At 39.3% G+C, this 21,609-nt stretch overlaps 1 protein-coding gene across 1 annotated transcript in view; it reads left to right on the top strand.

The window, feature by feature from the left end:
* Window positions 1–21,609, top strand: part of EFL1 (elongation factor like GTPase 1) — a 134,728-nt gene that overhangs the window by 79,039 nt on the left and 34,080 nt on the right. The window contains exon 16 of the mRNA XM_082850972.1: window positions 17,291–17,422. Coding sequence (XP_082707098.1) covers window positions 17,291–17,422 — 132 coding nt within the window. The remainder of the gene's footprint in view (window positions 1–17,290; window positions 17,423–21,609) is intronic.

Raw genomic sequence — 21,609 nt, forward strand, 5'->3', positions numbered from 1 at the left:
AAGGGAAACTTGCTCATAATAAATCATAAGACCCCAGATGTTTAGAGCTTAAAGGAACTTGGGATAGCATTTTATCCATTCCATATTCTTTGGGAAGGGCCAACTTTAAGATTCTAGCTGTTGTTCTTGACAATTACTCAGGTTTACCCATATACCATGTATATCTTCTTACCAAGTATACCAACATATTCCAAGTATATCTTCTTATATTAAAAGGGGAGGGAAAGAATCTCATTATTAATGTTGTTTCACTCTACTTTGCTTTTTTGTCATAATATATCTTAGAATATTTTATCAGTACTGTATCTTCAAGTGTTATCACATTCTAATTTACTATATTCTTTTTCATGGCTAAATAAATTTTATGAATGTACCCCAAATTTCTTTTTGCGGTACACGGGCCTCTCACTGTCGTGGCCTCTCCCGTTGCGGAGCACAGGCTCCGGTCGCGCAGGTTCAGCGGCCATGGCTCACGGGCCCAGCCACTCCACGGCATGTGGGATCTTCCCGGACTGGGGCACGAACCCGTGTCCCCTGCGGACTCTCAACCACTGCGCCACCAGGGAAGCCCCACAAGTATTTTAAACCAGTTCCTTCCTAATGAATAATTAGTTTGTTGTATGGTGGTTTTCCTGTTTCAGACAGTGCTATGATGACAATCATTGTATTATATTTATGTTGTAGTGGCTCTGGGTTTTCTGCCAGTCTAATCACAGCTATTGCTTCATTTTAATTGACATTCAACACAAATGAGGTTCATTCATTCATTCAGCAAATATCTGTTGAGGGCCTACTAGATGCCAGACATTCTGGTGACTCTCAGAGTGGAGAGGTAGTACAAGCCATAGCAGGAGTGGGAATGGGGAGGAGATACGAGATCAGAGAAGAGAAGACAGCACAGCTAAATGATGTTCATAAACACCTGAGATTCTAAGTGTTGCCAGTGAAGGGGTAGGAGCTGGGATAAAATACAGCTAGTGCTCTCTCCCCATTTCCTTATCTGAGTGTGTTTACATTGGCCAGGCACTTTCCTCTCATTTGTCCCTTGAAGGTTTCAGCTGATGTTCATTGTAAACCAGTTTTCCCTATTTGGAGATATTTGTAGACAGGGCGCCAGGTGTTTACTTGCCCAGCCCTTTTGCCCCTCCATAAGGATGATCCTGGGCATAGGCACTGGAGTCTTCAGGAATTATTGCCTCATCTTCTCCACCCTGGTGCACTCTGTTCCTGTGTGCTAACCAGCTCTACAGGGGATACATAGGGTGACCCACTCCCTCCCCGTCCCCACCAGTTCTTCCTCCTCTCTTCTTCTTCTCTAACAGATTTGGCATTTTTACTTTTCCTTCACTGGATGAAAGGCATGTGAATGAGATTTCAATGATTTTGGAAAGGAGCAGAAATATTATAACTATTTATTGGTCCTGGAAAAATATAATTCATCTTATCTGGAACACATTGAGGAAGCATGGCATAAAGGAAAAAGCCCTCCTCCTGGGAGTCGGGAAAACTGGGATCTTTCCAGAACTGCAAGCGACTGGGATCTGGGATCAGTCTTTCCCCACTGTACCCCTCAGATTCTTCACCTGTGAAAGGGAGGAGCTCTAAGGACTTGCTGAAGTATACATTTTATGTTTCTGTCATTAAATCAGTGACAATGCTGTTTTACAAACAAGCTATAAAAGTTGTGTGCAAAGTTTGAAAGAAATCCCTTGATGTTTACTAAAACATAGAGTATTCTAGAGATGATTTTGTTTTCCAGATGAGGCATTTACCAGCCTGATATGGTATTGGATCTGGAAAGCTGGCTGCTTCCATATCTCCCTGAAGGCTTTTCTCACTGCCTGAGGGTGCTCAGTAGTGTTGCTGCTGTCTTCTGCTCCTGAGCCACATACCGTGAGCCATTTTCTTAATGTTAAATAATAGCTCAAATAGTTAAGTACCAAGGATCAGCTTCAGCATGGACTGCTTACCTTCTGGGGAGCATATCCAGATACTGGTAGAAAGGGCCCTTGAAGATGATTGAGGTACCTCCTGGAAGGAAACTTCTCCAAAAGAACAAGAAACCAGACATGACAGGGTAATCCAGTAGCCCAGCCTTAGTCTCTACGGGGAGGAATGGGATGATACCTGTCACTGGATTTGCCTTTTGGCCCAGCCCTGTTGCTCCCATGACTGAGACCTTTGGAAGGTAAGAGTTGGCCTCTGTAAGACATTGGGTCACAAGCATCATCTATGCTCTAACAGGGTATAAGCGTACAGAAGAAGCATTCTCCCTACATCGGAGATCCCTGCAGAGTTTTTGCACCATGAGAACACCAGTGCCTAAGTATCTGTGGTAAATGTGAGCTCATGAGCCCATGAGGAGCAGCCCCTGGGATTCCTAGAGAAGATGATGGACAGGAAGATGAAGGCCCTGTATGAACTGGTGGGGTCAGGGAGCCAGTGGGATTTTGTTATTGCCCATCTAACTCTACTTAGTAGGCACAGACTGGGAAGTCTTGAGTAAATTGTTCACATTAGTTTGTCTTATGAAGGCTTCCTTACAGATGCTGTATTAGCATTTCTGCATTTTGTTATGGTGGAATTCTTTAGTTTGCAACAGGTTTCACTAGGGACAGAGCTTGTTAATAAATCAGAAGGACACCTGTGGCTGTTTGAGAAAACATACCCAAGTGCCTTGGTAGAGTAAAGGAGGGTCGCCTGACATACCCTTTTTGTGGGTCTCCTATCACTTAGAAATGATAATCTTGCCTCAGAGTGTTTCTGGGGTGTTTGCTGAAGAGACCCATATACACAAGGCCACCATGGACAGTATTATGGAAATAATCAGCTGTAAACAACTTTCACATTATTTTGCTGACCTACTTTTTCACAGCACTTATTCTCTGTTTTTCTTAGAGCCAAAGAAACATTTCCCATGATGTGAGCTGAGATTATTTTTCTCTAATGGTGGCTAGATTTCAGCAGTGGTAGCTGGTAAGAATGGAATGAGACACTTGGAAAATCTTGGGTAATGTGCTGGACGTTTTTTATACATAAATAAAGGCAGCCTTAGAGAATTGTGTGATGTTTGCTGGGGATTGTTTTGTTTTCCCCCAAAATGAAACAGACCAAAACCCAAAGAATAGTTTTCTAAACCATTTATAGTATCTTCCAGTGGGTATTTAAAAGGACCGTCTTCTGAATGAATGAACTGGAGAGCATCAGGAACCAGACGATAGACAGAACTGTGCTGCCAGGAGGAGGCTGGCTGCACTTACTTGAATAGAGAAGTGATTTGCTCAAGGACAGACATGTTCAGAAGAATCCGTGTAAGGACACTGCAGTGAAAGACACCTTTCACTCTTCCTTGGATGATGTGGAGGGAAAAGATACAGGAAACAAACCACGCGCTCCCTCTTTTGCTGCCAGTTCTTTTTTAAAGGCTCTGAAATGGTTTATCTTTAATAGTTGCAGCTAATGGCGTCTCTAAGAGACTCAGAAGTGCTTTACATACCCATGTAATTTTGTGCCAAATAACACTTTTAAGTAGCTTTTATTGATGCATAATAGTCGTATAGAAAAATATGCAAATCTTAAACCACAGGTTGATGGATTTTCATAAACTGAACATTATGCATGTGTTACTAGCATCCGAATCTGGAAACGGAACACTACCCACATGCCAGAAGCCAGCTGCCTTTCCAGTTACTGCCACCTGCACCCTCCACCCCTAAGAGTACCAACTCTCCTGGCTTCTAACATCATAGATTAATTTTACCTGTTTTTAAGCTTTGTACAAACGGAATCATAGAGAATGTGCTCTTGTGTCGGGCTTCTTTCATTCATCGTTCTGGTTGTGAGATTCATCCATGTCACTGCACATTGTTGTGATTTGTTCATTCTCACTGCTGTATTGTGTGACTACCACAATTTATCCGCTCTTGTGTTGGTGGACATTTAGTTTATTTCCAATATTTGGCCATTATGAATATTGTTGCTTTGAATATTCTTGTGCATGTCTTTTGCTGAACATTTGTACACATGTCTCTTGGAAGAGAAGTTGCTGTGTTATAGGGCAGGTTTATGTTCAGACTTAGTGAGTGTACCGATTTATGCTTCTACCAGGAGGACCTGCAAGTTCCAGTTGCTACGTATCTTTACCAACACTTGTTTTTGTTCTTGCTTGAGCCGTTCTGGTATGTATGGAATAGTAGTTGGTTTCCCTGATGACTAGTGAAGTTAAACTCCTTTTGACTTATTTATTAACTATTGACTTTTACTCATTTATGAATTATCATTAAGTCTTTGTCTACTATTTTTTTTAAGATTCTCCGCCTTTTTTGTATTGATTTGTAGGCATTCTTTGTATATTCGGCATAAAAGTCCCTGGTTGGATATACTTACTGCAGATTTCTCCTACTCTGAGTTACCTTTCTGTTCTCTAACGGTGTCTTTTGATGAACAGTAGTTCTTAATTTTAATATGTCTAATATTTATCAGTTTTTTAAGATTAGTGCTTTTTGTGTCCTGTTTAAGAAATCTGCTTACTCCAAAGTCATGAAGAAGATTTTTTTTTTTAACTTATGAGACTTAGACCTGTAATCCATCTGAATTGGCTTTTGTACGTGGTGTGAGATGGAAGTCAGATTGATTGTTTCTGCCAGTGTGGATACGCCATTGACTTAAAATCATTATCAGATCCCCCCTATACTACAGTGTCACCTTTGCCATATATCAGTTTATATAGTTTATATCCATTTGATTCTGTTAATGGCAGCTCTTTAAAAAGCTTAAATTTTTAGTTCTTGTAGCTTGTGTCTAATAACTTTTCATAGTAAAAATCAAAATATTTTTTATCTAAAGATGATCACTTTTAATCTCACTATTATAATTTTCATTTTTATATTTCTCTTCATTTTATCTATAAATCTCATCTATGTAGAATTTTATATTCTGCTTTATCTGTGTCTCAGTAGTCTTCAAAATTCAATTTAGGGCTTCCCTGGTGGCGCAGTGGTTGAGAGTCCGCCTGCCGATGCAGGGGACGCAGGTTCGTGCCCCAGTCCGGGAGGATCCCACATGCCGCGGAGCGGCTGGGCCCGTGGGCCATGGCCGCTGAGCCTGCGCGTCCGGAGCCTGTGCTCCGCAATGGGAGAGGCCACAGCAGTGGGAGGCCTGCGTACTGAAAAAAAAAAAAAAAAAAAATTCAATTTATTAGTGGCTCTATGGTTTTTTTTTGACACATATAGCATATTTAGTTAACCAGTCCTATACTGATAGGCATTTAGAGTGTTCTTAGATAGTAATGAGAACTGCTTCCTCGTAGAAGTTTATTGATCTGTCATTTTACAAGAGGGTAGCAAATGAGAATGGATGTATAAATCTGGGACCCCATCTTTAATTGTTTTCACTTATTTTTTTTCACTTATTTTTTTTAACTGAGTCTACGTTAATCCAACTATTTAGTATAGATTCCTTTGTCCTTTATAAAGAGGTTTGATTGCTTTACAATACCAGTACTAACCAGATGAGCTTTCATAATATTATAAAATTAAAACCCATTACTACTATAATGTAAAACCTCATTAACATTTTTTTTCATTTTTTAAAAATTTTTTATTGAAGTACAGTAGATTTACAGTGTGTTAATTTAAGGTGTGCAGCAAAGTGATTCAGCCATATGTGTGTGTGTGTGTGTGTGTGTGTGTGTGTGTGTATTCTTTTTCAGATTCTTTTCCCTTATGGGTTACATTGAGTATAGTTCCAGCACAGATTCATTTAGAGATACCTTTAGAGCTGACTTTCTACAGAAGTATATATTCCTTGCACCAAACCATACCCAGTTTTTATATATCTTCATGATTTAAAAAAAAAAATTTTATTGCCGTATAGTTGATTTACAATGTTGTGTTAGTTTCAGGTGTACAGCAAAGTGAATCAGTTATACATATATCCACTCTTTTTTTGTTGTTAAGATTCTTCTCCCATGTAGGCCATTACAGTGTTGAGTAGAGTTCCCTGTGCTGCACAGCAGGTTCTTACTAGTTATCTATTTTATATATAGTAGTATGTATATGTCAACCCCAATCTCCCAATTTAGCCCTTCCTCCCTTTATCCCCAGGTAACCATAAGTTTGTTTTCTACATCCGTGACTCTACTCCTGTTTTGTAAATAAGTTCATTGATACCCTTTTTTTTTAGATTTCACATATAAGCGATATCATATGATATTTGTCTTTCTGTGTCTGACTTAATCTCTAGGTCCATCCATGTTGCTGCAAATGGCGTTATTTTGGGGGTTTTTTTGGCTAATATTCTAGTGCAGCGGTCCCCAACCTTTTTGGCACTAGGGACCGGTTTCGTGGAAGACAGTTTATCCATCGGCTGGAGGGGATGGGGGGTGGAATGGTTCAGGCTGTAATGCGAGCAATAGGGAGCGATGGGGAGTGGCAGGTGAAGCTTCGCTTGCTCGCCCACTGCTCACCTCCTGCTGTGCGGCCCGGTTCCTAACAGGCCACTGCCTGGCACTGGTCTGGCACTGGTCTGCGGCCGGGGGGTTGGGAACCCCTGTTCTAGTGTATATATGTACCACATCTTCTTTATCTGTTCCTCTGTTGATGGACAGTTAGGTTGCTTCCATGTCCTGGCTATTGTAAATATTGCTGCAATGAACATTGGTGTGCATGTATCTTTTTGAATTACGGTTTTCACCAGGTATATGCCCAGGAGTAGGATTGCTGGGTCATATGGTAGTTCTATTTTTAATTTTTTAAGGAACCTCCATAGTGGCTTTACCAGTTTACATTCCCATCAACAGTGCAAGAGGGTTCCCTTTTCTCCAAACCCTCTCCAGCATTTATTGTTTGTAGATTTTTTGATGATGGCCATTGTGACTGGTGTGAGGTGATATCTCATTGTAGTTTTGATTTGCATTTGTCTAATAATTAGTGATGTTGAGCATCTTTTCATGTGCTTTTTTGGTCATCTGTATGTCTTCTTAGGAGAAATGTCTGTTTAGATCTTCTGCCCATTTTTTGATTGGGTTATTTGTGTTTTTTTTATATTGAGCTGCATGAGCTGTTTGTATATTTTGGAGATTAATTCTTTGTTGGTTGCTTCATTTGCAAATACTTTTCTCCCACTCTGGGGTTGTCTTTTTTTTATTTATGGTTTCCTTTGCTGTGCAAAAGCCTTTATGTTTAATTAGATCCCATTTGTTTATTTTTGTTTTTATTTTCATTAGGAGGTGGATCAAAAAAGATACTGCTGCAATTTATGTCAAAGAGTGTTCTGCCTATGTTTTCCTCTAAGAGTTTTATAGTGTCCGGCCTTATATTCAGATCTTTAATCTGTTTTGAGTTTATTTTTGTGTATGGTGTTAGGGATTGTGCTAATTTCATTCTTTTACATGTAGCTGTCCAGTTTTCCCAGCACCACTTATTGAAAAGACTGTCTTTTCTCCATTGTATATTCTTGCCTCCTTTGTCATAGGTTAGGTGACCATAGGTGTGTGGGTTTATCTCTGGGCTTTCTATCCTGTTCCATTGATCTATATTTCTCTTTTTGTGCCAGTACCATACTGTTTTGATTACTGTAGTTTTGTAGTAGTAATATTAACATTAAAAAATTCAACCTGTAGTACTTATTCTTACTTCATTGGTCTGTGAAGTGATTGGTCCACAATAACAGAACTGCTTTGAAAGCTGCCTCTCACAGGGAAGTAATGCATGCATTGGAAAAAGTATTGGCTTGAATTCAAATAACCTATATTTGCTTTTAAAATTTTGTTAACGTTCTATCATTGTTATTTTTTCCCCTTAGGAATTACATTTCTTTGGTAGGTTCTAATACAAGTAAGTTGTGTCTGTGCCATGCCATAGTAACTGCGCCACATCAAGATGCAGACGCATGGCAATGGTCACAAAAATCTCAAGCTCTGAGGTTCAGGGATTGGAATAAATTATCAGCAATAATGCGACTGAGTTTTAAAAGTGCTTTAGAAGCACTTATAATACTAAAATGAGAGAAAGTTATAGGATCTTGGTCTTCTTCATCTCTGTCTCCTCCAAGGTGCTCAGCACAGACCTGTAAACATAAGTGTCAGTAGAAATTTATTGAAATAAATCTAAAAAGCACAGGAATTGTGTGAAGTATTCCTTCACCCACTGTTTTGAGCCCTACTCGCAAAGAAATCACAATATATTAGAATATAAGGTTCAGTAGGACCGTCTAAATTCCATAATTCCTGAATTGACTTTGAGGAAAATATTTACCTTTGGAAAAATGATCATTACAAATGGTAAAGGACACAGGGGTGGCATCACGTGATGCATTCTCACATCTAATGCCAGGGTGGCCTGTGAGTGGACCCGGAGATGAGGGTCTTTCCATGGAACTAAGATTGAACAGGGCCTTCAGTCTGAGGCTATCAGACACCTCACTCCCAGGACCTTGATTAACCTCAAGAAACATTCCAGCTCCCTATCAGACAGGAATCCAAGACTCCCTCTGCGGACACCAGGAACCAGGGAAATCCAAGTCCGGCAGCCGAGAGGTGAGAGCACAGTTTCAGTTTTTAGGGCCTAAATTGGTTAATTCAAATGTAATGTGTTTACAGCATAATGCCACGGTTTATTGCTGTGTGACAATTCAAACAATGCAAGCATTCAAGGTGCAGGACTAACAAAAAGGCTGTTTTCTTGCCTTCTGGTTAAAAACATTTTTTTTCAATAAAATAAAGTACCCTGCAGTGTGTAAATGTTCCAATTTGACTATACTAGATGGCATAATCAAGTCAGATACATACTTGTAGTCACCATGAATGTGACAGCTACAGATGCAATTTGATGCAGATGTATGGTACTGATGACTGGGGTGCCACGAGTGGCTGTTGGTAAAATGGTGAATAGCTCATTTTCAGAACAAAATTCCTGAAAATTCAACATGTGTTAAATTGTGCAAAAAGTACTTCACTTTTAAAATGGAGTTAAATCTAAACTCGGATCATTATTAATGGGTTTGTCCAGCAGAATACTCAAAAGCTGTGTGGTTTGGGAAAATTCTTTGTGTGGGACATTCCAAGGCACTGGTCCGTGGTGCTGCCCGCTAATGCCTGTAGTCGGCCCCAACCAGAAATGTTCCCAGCAATTACCAAATCACCTAGATTTGTACCACTAGAGTTGTACCACTGTTTGTGGTATGTTACTGGTACACTATTGTGCCCGCTACTCACACTGATTTGAGATATACGAGTAGAAATCAAACTGCTAAGTTGCACCGTCTGTATTTGGCTCAACATCACAGAATCGTTCTCCTGCATAGTTGTAACAGTTTTTGTTCCCATTTCCAGTTCATAAGACCTATGATTTCTGCACATACTTGCCAAACGTGGTTTCTTTTCAGACTTATACCAGTTGTATTGGTGTGAAATAGTATCTCATTGTTCTAATTTATATTTACCTTATTATTAATGCGATTAAGGGTTTTTTTGTATGTTTTTTGAATGTTTAGAGCTTCCTTTTCTTTTAGTGTCTTTTCTTGAAACTATATTCTTTGCCTATATTCCTGTTGGTTGCATGTCTCTTTCACTGATTTGTACTAGTTCTTTATATATTATGCTTACTAATCCTTTGTCTTGTTTAAACATTGAAAACATCTATTTTATAACTTTTTACTTTGTTTATGGCATTTTTGTTTTGTAGATTTTATAATATAGTAAGACATTATCAGTCTTCAGTCTTATGATGTCATCTTATGACTTATGCTTTCAATTCCATGTAAAATTTATTTTTCTAGATGGTGTATGATAGAGATGCAGTTGTATTATTTTTTCCATTTCATTAGGTTTTCTACCTTCACACATACATGTTTCTAGGCTCTTCATTTCCATTGGTCTGTTATCAAATAGACCACCACTAGTATACTACGTATGTAATCATTTTTCTTAAGTTGTGTTAATTTCTCAAGAATGGAGTTATGACCTGACACTTGCTGTTTTTCTGTAATTTGATCTACAGTTAACAGAAATAGCTCAAAGTTTGAAGTGCCCTCTCTAGTTTCACTATTCATTCAGTTTTTCCTTAGTTTTCTTCCATTGATCATTTCAACTAGGATCTTTTGTGTACTTGTGATGAAGTTGCCATTGCATCCAGAAGTGACTCTGCTTCCTGTTTTTATTTGGAAATATTTCGAGTTTAAAGGTAGAAGAAATCTGGTTACAATTTCCTGGTTGTGTAAAGCCATATCTCTTTTTTTTTCTTTTTAAATCTTAAAACAAATTTCCAGCATTGTTTTAAACTATACTAGGCATTATTCCTCTTATGTGCTAAACATTGTACACTTCTTCCATTTTACTGAAATCATTTGAATTGGAATCACATCTTTGAAGGAGCATCATTTAAAACCATGTGTTGCTATACAAAGTATAAATTTAGGTCAGTGGGACAGGATTCAAAGCTTATAAATGGATATGATTAGTACCTTATAGAGAAGTTATTATCACCTCCTTTACAGTTAACTAGTTAATAGTATATATAAAAATTAAATATGCACTTCATACCATACACAAAAAAGCCTTTTTGATTAACAAAACTATTACTGACAACTACTGTTACCACTACAACCAATTATAACCACCACTGCCACCACCTCCATTTATTGAGTGCTCACTCTGCCAGCGACTGTAACTCTTTATTTGATTATCTTACTTAAGGCTCACAGTAACCCTATGAAAGTACCACATGCTATATATATGGAAACTAAAACTAGGGAGAGATTAGGTAGCTGGCATAAGGTTAGAGCTTTAATTAAATTCAACTCCTTCTGATTCCAAATCAGACATCACAAGAATGCATGTTGACTAAGGAAAGAAAGTTGATGGCAGTTGCAAGATCTCAGAGAAGTGGAAATGAATGGGTTGAAAATGTCTTTTCAGTCCTGCCTTCCGCTCCACACTGCAGCTGTAGATTATGACTTTGGGTTCTCACTTGGACCTCCACTGGTGCCATTTCCCCCCCTCTACACTCTCCTCCCACAGCATCTGCAGAGTTATCTCAGGTACTCCTACATATTAACTTTGCTAGGAAGTCTAACCTCTCAGTTTCTCTTCCCACATAAACCTCGTAGTTTTCCTATTATGACATTTATCACATTATATTGTAATTGCCTGTTTATCTGCCTTTGTCCCCCTCCAGATTTTAAGCTCTGAGGACAGGAACTATGCTCAGGTTCACTTGTTCATTGAAGAAACTTTATGAAAGTGCCTAGTTGTGCCCCTGCCCTTAAAACTAAATTCTTGGAAAACTAACAGAAAGTTGAATAAGTATCAGTTCTTTGAGAGCACTGAAGTTTGTAAGCTCTGAAGTTTAGACACCAAATAGAAAAAGCTCAAAAAGATACTAAAGAGAAAATATAGAAGCAAAATCAACAGGGAAACTATAGTCTGGAGAAAAAAAATATGATAAGAGTTAAAATGTTTATTACATGAAGAACTAATAAAAACAATAGGAAAAACTTATGAACCTAAAAGAAGGGTAGAGAAATGCTTAGTTTTCCAAGTTAGAAATCTGGATTTCACCCTCGTTTCTTCCTGTCGCTTCTTTCCAACTCCTACGTAACCACCAAGACTGATAGCTTACCCCATTTCTCTCTAATTCATCTACTTGTTTCCATATCCACACCCTTCAGAGTAAAGTCTAAGCTTAGCTTGATATCCACATCCCTTGATAATCTCTCTGTTTTCCTTCACCCTCCTGTTTTGCCAGCCCCTTGGTGTATTCTATGCATAAGGTATTCTGAACTACTTTGGGTTCCCACAACACTCCAGCACTTTGTATATGTTGTGTCCCTGGCCTGGTATTCCCTTCCCCACAGTCCTTCACATCTATTTCTGTTCTAATAGAAAACATTGTTTTCAAATATTTTAATTAATGTGCTTCATCCTTTCTCCTGGGCTAGCATTAGTAGATCCTTTATCATGGTATAACACACCAAGAGGCAGTCAGAAGTAACTGCCCTTTTATTCACTCTGAGTGAATATTAGGCACCATTCAGGTACTCTGCATTGCCTCCAGGTCCAAGGTGAAATTTCTTCCACTATTTTAGTCCTAGACCCTTCCAACTGTGTTAATTCCCTTGGTGACAGCTGGCTCTACTGAGTCATCTGTTTCGCAGGAATGGTGGTCTGGCATAAATGGAAGTGGTCTTGATGCATAAATTGAGACTCCACAGTGACACCTAATTATAGCTCCCTTACCTGGTTCTGGACCCTGAGGGCCACGTTTCCACCTGTTCTGGAATATAGACGAAGATAGCAAGTCTAGACGGCTCTTTAAAAAAAAGGTTTTGATTCTTAAGATGTTACATTTTCCATTTACTGTAGTCTCTCTTCTGAGAACAGGATCCCAGATCTTGATGTAACTGTTAGCTGGTTATGAGCTCCATCTGTCCCTACGAGAAGGAAAAAAATCCTCACATGGTGATGTCGTTGTTGCAAGAGTTTTCCCCGGGGCCTCCTATTTCACCAAGAAGGTAAAGGGCAGTTGATTTAAGGAACTTGTTTAGCATCATGGACAGACTGGACCAGTCCTCTGAAAACTTCAGCAATACTGGTCTGCATTGGAGATACTCGGCAGGCAGGCTTGGAAAAGGCCCATTTTATATTTATTGTACCTACCTGCCTGCTCCCTCCATGACAAGAATTATAAAGTGCATGGATCCCCTGATATCCTATGTAGTTGACTGAAAGAGAGCAGAATCTGAGTTTCCAGAAAGGTGCAGAATAAGGGCGTAAAATTAGAGTCAGAGGATATGGGCTTCTTTGGTATTCAAAGACAGAAGGACCTAGAGCAGAAGGTAGTCTTCTGAGACCAAAGGTTTTCTAGGTTCTCACCAACTACTCTGGGAACCTGTACTTTAAAAAAAAAAAAAAAAAGGTTTGGTTTGGTTTTAATAGTTGTCTGAATCCTCATATCTCTTCTAAAGCAGTGTTTATTGCTCTCATAGGCCTGAGGCCCTATAGACATCCATGATACATAACTTGCATTTACTATGAAGATTTAAAGGAATCCATTAATTCAGTCTTATTAAACAGTTTAAGAGGAACAGGTTGATGGTTCTGGGTGTAGTAATGTTAAAGTTGTCTTGAAATAAAACTTTGGCAATTAGGAGACCATATTCTAGCTAGAGCAGTAACATGTTTTCCCACAAAGTTTTTTTAAATTCCAGTATTATTTTTATACCAGCAATGAAAGAGCGGTTTACGAATCGAAACTTTCCTGAAGACAGTAATGCTCCTCTCTCTCCAGACAGCTAACAGGCTCCTCCCCAGGAAGCAGTGTTAGAATTCAGTAATGATTTCACCATCTTACTGCTGCCAGTGTGCCCTCATCCTAGATTGATTCAACTGGTGCAGCAGGGGGTTGTTAAAGAAAAAAAGTTGTCGACAGAAGACCAATCCATCTCTCAGGGCCCACACAATATTTTCAGTCTCATATCATAAAAGATGTGCTCCTTAACGTTGCTTGTTTCTGGAGTACTTAAAAAAATTTTTTTTAATTTGTATATAAGTTTTAAAAGTTACTTTCCATTTATAGTTATTATAAAATATTGGTTATATTCTCCCTGTTGTACAATAAATCCTTGAGCCTATCTTACACCCAATAGTTTTGTACCTTCCAGTCCCCCATGTCTGTATTGCCCTTCCCTCTCCCTACTGGTAACCACTAGTTTGTTCTCCATATCTGGGAGTCTGCTTCTTTTTTGTTATATTCACCAGTTTGTTGTATTTTTGAGATTCCACAAATAAGTGATATCATACAGTATTTGTCTTACTCTGTCTGACTTATTTCAGTTAGCATGATGCCCTCCAAGTCCATCCATGTTGCTGCAGATGGCAAAATTTCATTCTTTTTTATGACTTAGTAGTATTCTATTATATTTATATATATATATATACCACATCTTTATCCATTCATTTGTTGATGGGCACTTAGGTTGCTTCCATATCTTGGCTATTGTAAATAATGCTGCTATGAACATTGGGGTTTATGTATCTTTTCAAATTAGTGTTTTTATTTTTTTCGGATATATACCCAAGAGTACAATTGCTGGGTCATATCAGTCACATATGCAAATGATGCGACTGATATGACCGCAAGGGGTTAATATCCAACATATATAAACAGCTAATACAACTCAACATCAAAAAAACAAAACAACCTGATTTAAAAATGGGCAGAATATCTGAATAGATATTTTTCCAAAGGGGAAATGCCAGTGGCCAACAGGCACATGAAAAGATGCTCAACGTCCCTAATCATTAGGGAAATGCAAATCAAAACCACAATGAGATATTACCTCACACCTGTCAGAATGGCCATCATCAAAAAGAACACAGATAACAAATGCTGGTGAAGATGTGGAGAAAAGGGAACCCTTCTACACTGTTGGTGTGAATGCAAATTGGTACAGCTACTGTGGACAACAGTATGGCAGTTTCTCAAAAAAAAAACCTAAAAATGGAATACTTTGTAAAAAGAAACATTAGAGAGAACCTGGAAAAGATTTTGGTCTGGCAGTGTTTGCAAAATGCTGACTTTTGATTAAGAAAAGTTTGAAGGGTATGGTACACATCCTGGTGAGGGCCTGTGTACCCAGTGGAAGCACTCAGTATTTACTCAGGTGTCACCCCAGCCTGTAAGCTAGAGTTCACTCACTCAAAATATCTAATACTCCTTGTTATATAGAGAAGAATCAGGACCAGAGAGGACTTGGATTGTTCATCTTCAGTCAGACAAAAGTTACTGGCGTTTGTATAAAAACAAGCTAGAATTCTTGGTGTTTAGTAAATTCCTTTTGCTCCATATTCATCAGCCTGTTTTTCTCTCTTTCTTTTATTTAAGTCATATGCCTTTTTTAAAAACATACATGGAAAAAGCTTTGCACCCTCTTTAATCCTTGAAACAAATTCATGCCATGCTAATTTTGCATATTTTTTTTCTGACCTATCACTTTTCCCATCCCAAAACTTCTAAAATGATTCCCTGAAGGGAACACATTCTGCAGCTCCAATCCCAGTTGAAAAATGCTTTAGCACGTGAACTTTATGTGAAGGAATTATACCTCCTTGATTGATATAATTGTGATTTAAACAACTGAAGTGAAAATCATGTGATTTAAATAGAAAAAAAAACGACACAGAATTATATGGAGATTATAACAGTGTAAATTATGTGTGCCAGTAGAGGAGGGAATACAAAAGGAAATACATCAAATGAATATAGTGACAGTATTCAAGTGGTGTGGTTATGGGTTTACAGTGATCTGTTTCGTTTTGTTTCATTTTTTTTTCTAGATTGTACCTGATGGCATTATTTTAAAAACAGAAAGTTTGTTTTAAAGTGTGTTTTGTATAAATATCAAGTTGTACACTTAATAATTATCTGATAGTACATCAAGAAATTCTCAAAGTGATTTTTAAATCATTTTATTGTGATTCAGCCAAATAACTCTAATGGTTCCTTTCTTAGATTTTTAAATTATATTAAAAAATTTGTTAAAATAGTGGCATATTACAGATAGTGACTTTTTTACTATCTTTGGAGCATAACTTTTTCCATAAAGTCTTAATCTTGACTAGGAATACTGTGGTATTGACTTCTTTTGTTTCAGTTTTTTCATGTTTTTAATCTGTTCACAAATCTGGGCATATCTAAATAGCAAGAATAGATTTGGTGATTTGAACAGCAAAATGTAAACCAGAAGTTTAAAGAGACAGTGTTCAAAATATACTGACCTTCTGCAGCCTGCATCCCTGGTGAAACAGAGAAGAGACCAGCATTTATCTTTTCATTGAAACCATGTGCTGTGTGTGCAGGAAGGAAATGCATGCTAGTCAGAGGTCAGAAGCAGGATGGATGAGGTTTGAAAGAGAATATTTACTGTGGGGTTTTCCTAAACCCCTAGCCTCATGGGAGATGTTGTTATTTCTAGTGGACTTGGTGGAAACTTGGGCAGACCCAGATGTGTTACATCATGGTACATGGAGGACATTATCAAGAAGCTGTGGCCAGGTATAGGTCTCTCTGTGTGCTGGGCTAAGAAGGACAGCAATGAGTTTAGACCTTGACCAAATAGATAAACCAGAGGCGCTGGGAATGAATTTAGCTCCTTGGAAACTTTAGTCTGAAGAGGATCCCCTGCACACAAAAGGTCTAGAAATCATGTCATGAGCTAAACAGTTAAAGGAGCTAATGAGGTTTAGTGTGAGGCAGGAAAGGATTAAAAGGATCTGACAGATGCCTTTGAAATCCAAAGGGTAGTTGGTAAAAGTTGAAGCACGTTTCCTGTGGACCTTTGGAGAACTGAACTAAGAACAATGTGTGGAGATGGGGGAAACACGTTTCAGCCTAATGTAAGGAAGGTGTTCTTACAGTTGGAGCGATCCCTTAATGTAGTGGGATGGTGAATTCTGGAGGCATTCGGAAGGGGCAGTGGGAGGGGGCTTTTCACACTGTGTGGTCAGATTCAGTTCCCCTCCACCAGGCTGAATGGTCGATTGTGTGGCACCCCGGTGCCCTGTACCTGTACATCCGTTTGCCAGCTGAAGGTAGCAAAGCTGTTTTCTTTGTTTCCTTTTCATAGTTGTTGCTAAGCTCAAGATGCAAAAGCAGACTGCCGATTAAATATCCCTGCCCCTTTCTCCTATGTCACCTTACCCTAAAACAGGTAGCCTCCCCTTCCACACCCTCTTCAATTCTTAATTCTTTAACCCCAAAGCACAAAAATCGCCCTTGTGTTTCTTAATTTGTTCTAAAATGTTGTCTGCTCTTACTCTGGATGTGAGATTCAATATGACCCCTTCATCTCCCTTTTTTGGGGCATTCTCTCTGCTCCTGTCTGCTCAAAGACAAATATGTATGCTTTAGAGCCTTATGCAACTATCAGCCGGGAGCCTGAAGTGGAGAGTGGGCAAGAGAGGGAGGTGGGGGAATAACTGATATTCTCCTCTCTAAATCCCCTTTACCCACAAGCAAGTAGATTTGGCAAAAGAGATTATTTCAGTAGAGACTCATCTTCATCAAATTAATGTATTTTAAAAACTAAGAGTTACAATTTAAAAAGTAATTAGTATTTTCAGACATGTTTCTGGACATGATCATTTCTGTGGTCAAAGTAGGTATGTTTTAGCCCAATTTGTTTAGTGTTTTTTCTCCGTGACATATATACTGGGTTGATGTTGTTATTTTTCTAACATAAATTCAGAATTTATCATCTTTTATTGACTCCATGGATCTTTTCCTCCCTGCAGGAATAGGAGGCCTTCAAGACTTTGTGCTGAAATCGGCAACACTGTCTACCTTGCCCTCCTGTCCGCCATTTATACCACTCAACTTTGAAGCCACCCCTATTGTGAGGGTTGCTGTTGAACCGAAACATCCAAGTAAGCTGACCTTGTTTTTAAAAGCCTGTGATGTTCATTACATTTTTAAAATTCTTGCATTTAATGCTTGGTTCCTCATGATTTGTTTCAGTAGTAGACTATGAATTTTCATGAAGGTATATAATAGGAGTAACCTGCCCAGCCATGAGGCCATACAGACCACCAACATTTTGAGGGGAATCTAACCTCTGTCTTAGGAACCGGGAGTCTTTAGGCACCTTCGCCCTCCAGGGAGACTGTATTCTTCTTTATGGCAGAAACAGGGTCATCTCTGCATCCCCCAGAACCCTGGCACAGGGTGGCGTCTCAGCAAAGTTCATGTTTTATGTGAATGGTTCTTAGAATCTTACCCCAAGCTCCTTGGTTCAAAATTCATATCCTCTTCCCTCTAGGTTTGCTAGATTATCTGGACACTGAGCATTTCCTCTTTGTGTAGAAAGCACTTCCTGCGTCTTTCTATCTGGCTGTGTGACACCTACATATGCCAGTCCCTATAATAACTAATTCTTAGTCTTTGGTTTATACCATTTGCCTGGCCAATCTTCATTGACTCTTATATTTTCCTTCCCATGATTGTCACTAACCCCCCTAGTCCCTGTGACTTGGCTGTTCCCAGTGCTTACTGGTAGTCAGTGAAGAGTCTCCAGACTGCTTTAAGGAAACCAGAGGACAAATGTGTAAAATGGCAGTTTAGTTGAGGTCTATAATGGCCTCGTTGCCCCTGCATCTGTATATCCCTCCTCTCCCCACAGCTGGGGCCTTCGGAAAGCTTGTCTCTGCCTCAGTTCCTAAGACATATTCTAGCCATTGAGGATCCCTGGGACCCTTGAGCAGATATGTATTTGGAGGACTGCATCTCTGGCCTTTGGGCTCAGTAAATAGCTGTCTGCCTTGGGCCTCAGACAGGCATGCTTTCTGGGCTGTCACTGTGGACTGACAGTGCCTTTGGTTGTTGCATGGATTTACCCCATTCTGTGTAATGCCTGCTTCCTCTTTGTGGGTTTGTCCAGATACCGGCCCCTCATGGTTTGTTCTTTTATTCTCCTTGCTAACTGCCTCCAACCCTAAGAAGCACATACAATAGAAGAAAAGCTCAGTTTTATTGAAGTTGTAACATTTGAGTCTGGCAACCATAATTTATTCTTAGGCGTTTCTAGTATTTATTTAAATCTTATTTCTTACTTTTAAAACAGGGATTAAAGAAATTTAAGCTATAATGTTTTAAGAGAAATGTGTAATTTTTTGGAGTCTGTTTGATAGTTGTGTGCTACTCTGTGCTATTATCCAAGCCAAGTAAAAGCCCAGTCCTAAAGGGCCACCTTCTGTACAGCTCTGGCTACATGAGATGAGAGATCCTAGTACCTAGCTTACTTCCTGTCCCATAGCAGACTCAGTAAGATTAATTGCTTTCTCATAAACAAGGTAATCTAATAAACAGAATTACTTAAGATTGTCCATCTGAGTGCCAAAATTTATTTCCTCGTATGTGTTGCATTAGATTTTTCTGAACTTTGTAAAAAATAAACTAAAATGATAGAAGGGGCACCCGGTTTTCTTCATAATTTTAAAAGGAGTATTGCTACTTTTCCCAATCAAGTATATTGTTCTTGCTGAATTTGCCATGCCTATTCCTGATTATGTTATTGAAGTGTTTGCCATTCTATATTTCCATGTCTGAAGTTTATACCCGTTGTTCTGTCTTCTTGTTATTACAATGTCAACATCTTATTTTACATTTAGAATGTCTGGGAATACTTCTCTTGATGCTAGTCTCATTCCTCTGAGCCCTCAGAGGATATTTATTGTCCCTTTACTCTTTGCCCTAGTTTCTTATGCCCATCCTTACTTTGGGGCGATAGCCCCTCTCTTTACTGATTACATGTCTAATGACTATTGGGATGTCCCACCCTCCTGTACTTCAACTTCCCAGTAGTACTGCCCCTGAGAAGCACTGGGCAGTTGCATTGTTTATTTCTGAACAGAACATGTGTCCCCAGGCCCTCTTTTCTTTTTCATGCTGACAAACTGGGTTAACTAATCTAGAAGACAGCCTTTTTACTCTTCTTTTGGTGTGAAGGCATTCCGAGCATTTGTTCTTCCACTTTTCTTTCTCTGACTTCCTAAGCTGAGGTCCAGATGTCATGGTGGCCGCCACTCTGCTCCATGCCCACGGGGTCTACTCAAAATCCAACACCCAAACACAGAGAACTCCACGTGCCCAAAGCCATTATTATTTTCAGCGTCATCATTGATCCTGACTGTGTGCTACATTCTGAGGATTTGACATTATCTCATTTAATCTTCTCAACAGCCGTGTGCTATTTTTTATCCTCATCTTCACATGAGGTAAACTGAAGCTTAGAGAAGCTAGTTAACTTGCCCATGGCCTTACAGTTAGCAGTTAGCAGTTAGTAAGTGGTTGAGTCAGGATTCAGACTCCTGCCTCTGGATCTTTATTTTTAGGAATCCAAGAAATTCTGTTTACCTGAGAGCAGAGTTACTGGTTTCCAGAATTTTTCCATCCTTTATCCATATCAGTTAAAAGAAAAGAGCCCTCTCTCCATATGGTTATATAGATACATGAACTTCTGTGCTGATGTTTTCTGTACAATATGAAATACACACAAGCATAGAAGTTACTGTAAAAATTGAGATGAAAATGAAATAACTGTCTTTAAAATATTCTTATTTGTATTTGTTGGAGATACGCACTGTATCTATAAATAGGTGAATATGTATTATTTATTTATGATTGTGGTTTAGAGTTGCATTAGTTATGTAATACTGCCTAACATATTACTCCAAAATTTGGAGACTTGAAAGAACAGTAATCACTTCTTATTTTTCACAGTTCCTTTGGTCAGGAATTTTGGAAGGGTTCAGTTTGGGGATGTCTCACGCAGTTGTAGTCATATATCACAGCAGGCTGCAGCCGTCTGAAGGTTTAACTGCACTTCCACGGTGGTTCACTCACAGGTGCTCATAAGCCGGTGCTTGCTGGGGACCTCAGTTCCTCCACAGGGACCTCTCCTCGTGGCTGCGTGATTTTCCTAGAGCACCGTATGGTTACTGGCTTTAGCCGGTAGTCCAAGACACTAAAACAGAAGCTGCAGTACCTTCTGTTAGCTAGCCTTAGGAATCACATATCACTTCTGCAGTATTCTATTGGTCAGACAGGCCAAATTTCTTTTGAAAAAGCTTCTTCTTTGCTTATTGTTACACTGTCACCTTTGCCTTGAAGTGACAGATTTAAGTGTGTATGTGAATGTGAGTGGGTTTTTTGTTTTTGTTTTCTTAAGAATTTGTGGACTTCCCTGGTGGCGCAGTGGTTAAGAATCCGCCTGCCAGTGCAGGCGACACTGGTTCAAGCCCTGGTCTGGGAAGATCCCACATGCCGCGGAGCAACTAAGCCTGTGCGCCACAACTACTGAGCCTGTGCTCTAGAGCCCGTGAGCCACAGCTACTGAGCCTGTACTCTAGAGCCCACGAGCCACAACTACTGAAGCCTGCATGCCTAGAGCCCATGCTCTGCCACAAGAGAAGCCACCGCAATGAGAAGCCTGCGCACTGCAACGAAGAGTAGCCCCCGCTCGCCACAACTAGAGAAAGCCCACACGCAGCAGCGAAGACCCAATGCAGCCAAAAATAAGCAAATAAATTTATAAGGAAAAATTTTAAAAAGAATTTATTAGGTCCTCATACTGGTAACATTGTTTTGTAATTTGGTGATGGAGAGCTGACAAAAAGCTTTGTCATTTTTTTTTTAATTATTCCCTTGGGCTTGTGTGATATGTATTATTAGTGGTCTTCGTGCAAGAATCTTTTTAAGCCATATTTCAAATTCTGTGAAGGTTAACTTAACACTAGATAATATCTGTCCACGGAATTAGGCACAGGAAAACTACAAATACTGAAAAGGAAAACATGAGGGTACATCCGTCACCCCCACAAACAGTGAAATCCCACTCCCTGTCTTCCGTCAGCATTTCACGCATCCCATATGTGGCTCATGACCACGACCTGTGAGGGTGCCGACACCCATTATGGAGTGTGGCTCTATGGCTGTCTGCCTGCAGGCTTCAAAACCAGTGTGTCTGTGACCTTGAGCACAGGTTCCTTAAGCTTCTCTATGCCTGTTTGCTCATCTATAAAATGAGAACAGTAATCATTCCTGCCTCCTAGTTAAT

This window comes from Leucopleurus acutus (genome assembly GCF_964270905.1).
Source record: "Leucopleurus acutus genome assembly, chromosome: 1".
Lineage (NCBI taxonomy): Eukaryota > Metazoa > Chordata > Mammalia > Artiodactyla > Delphinidae > Leucopleurus > Leucopleurus acutus.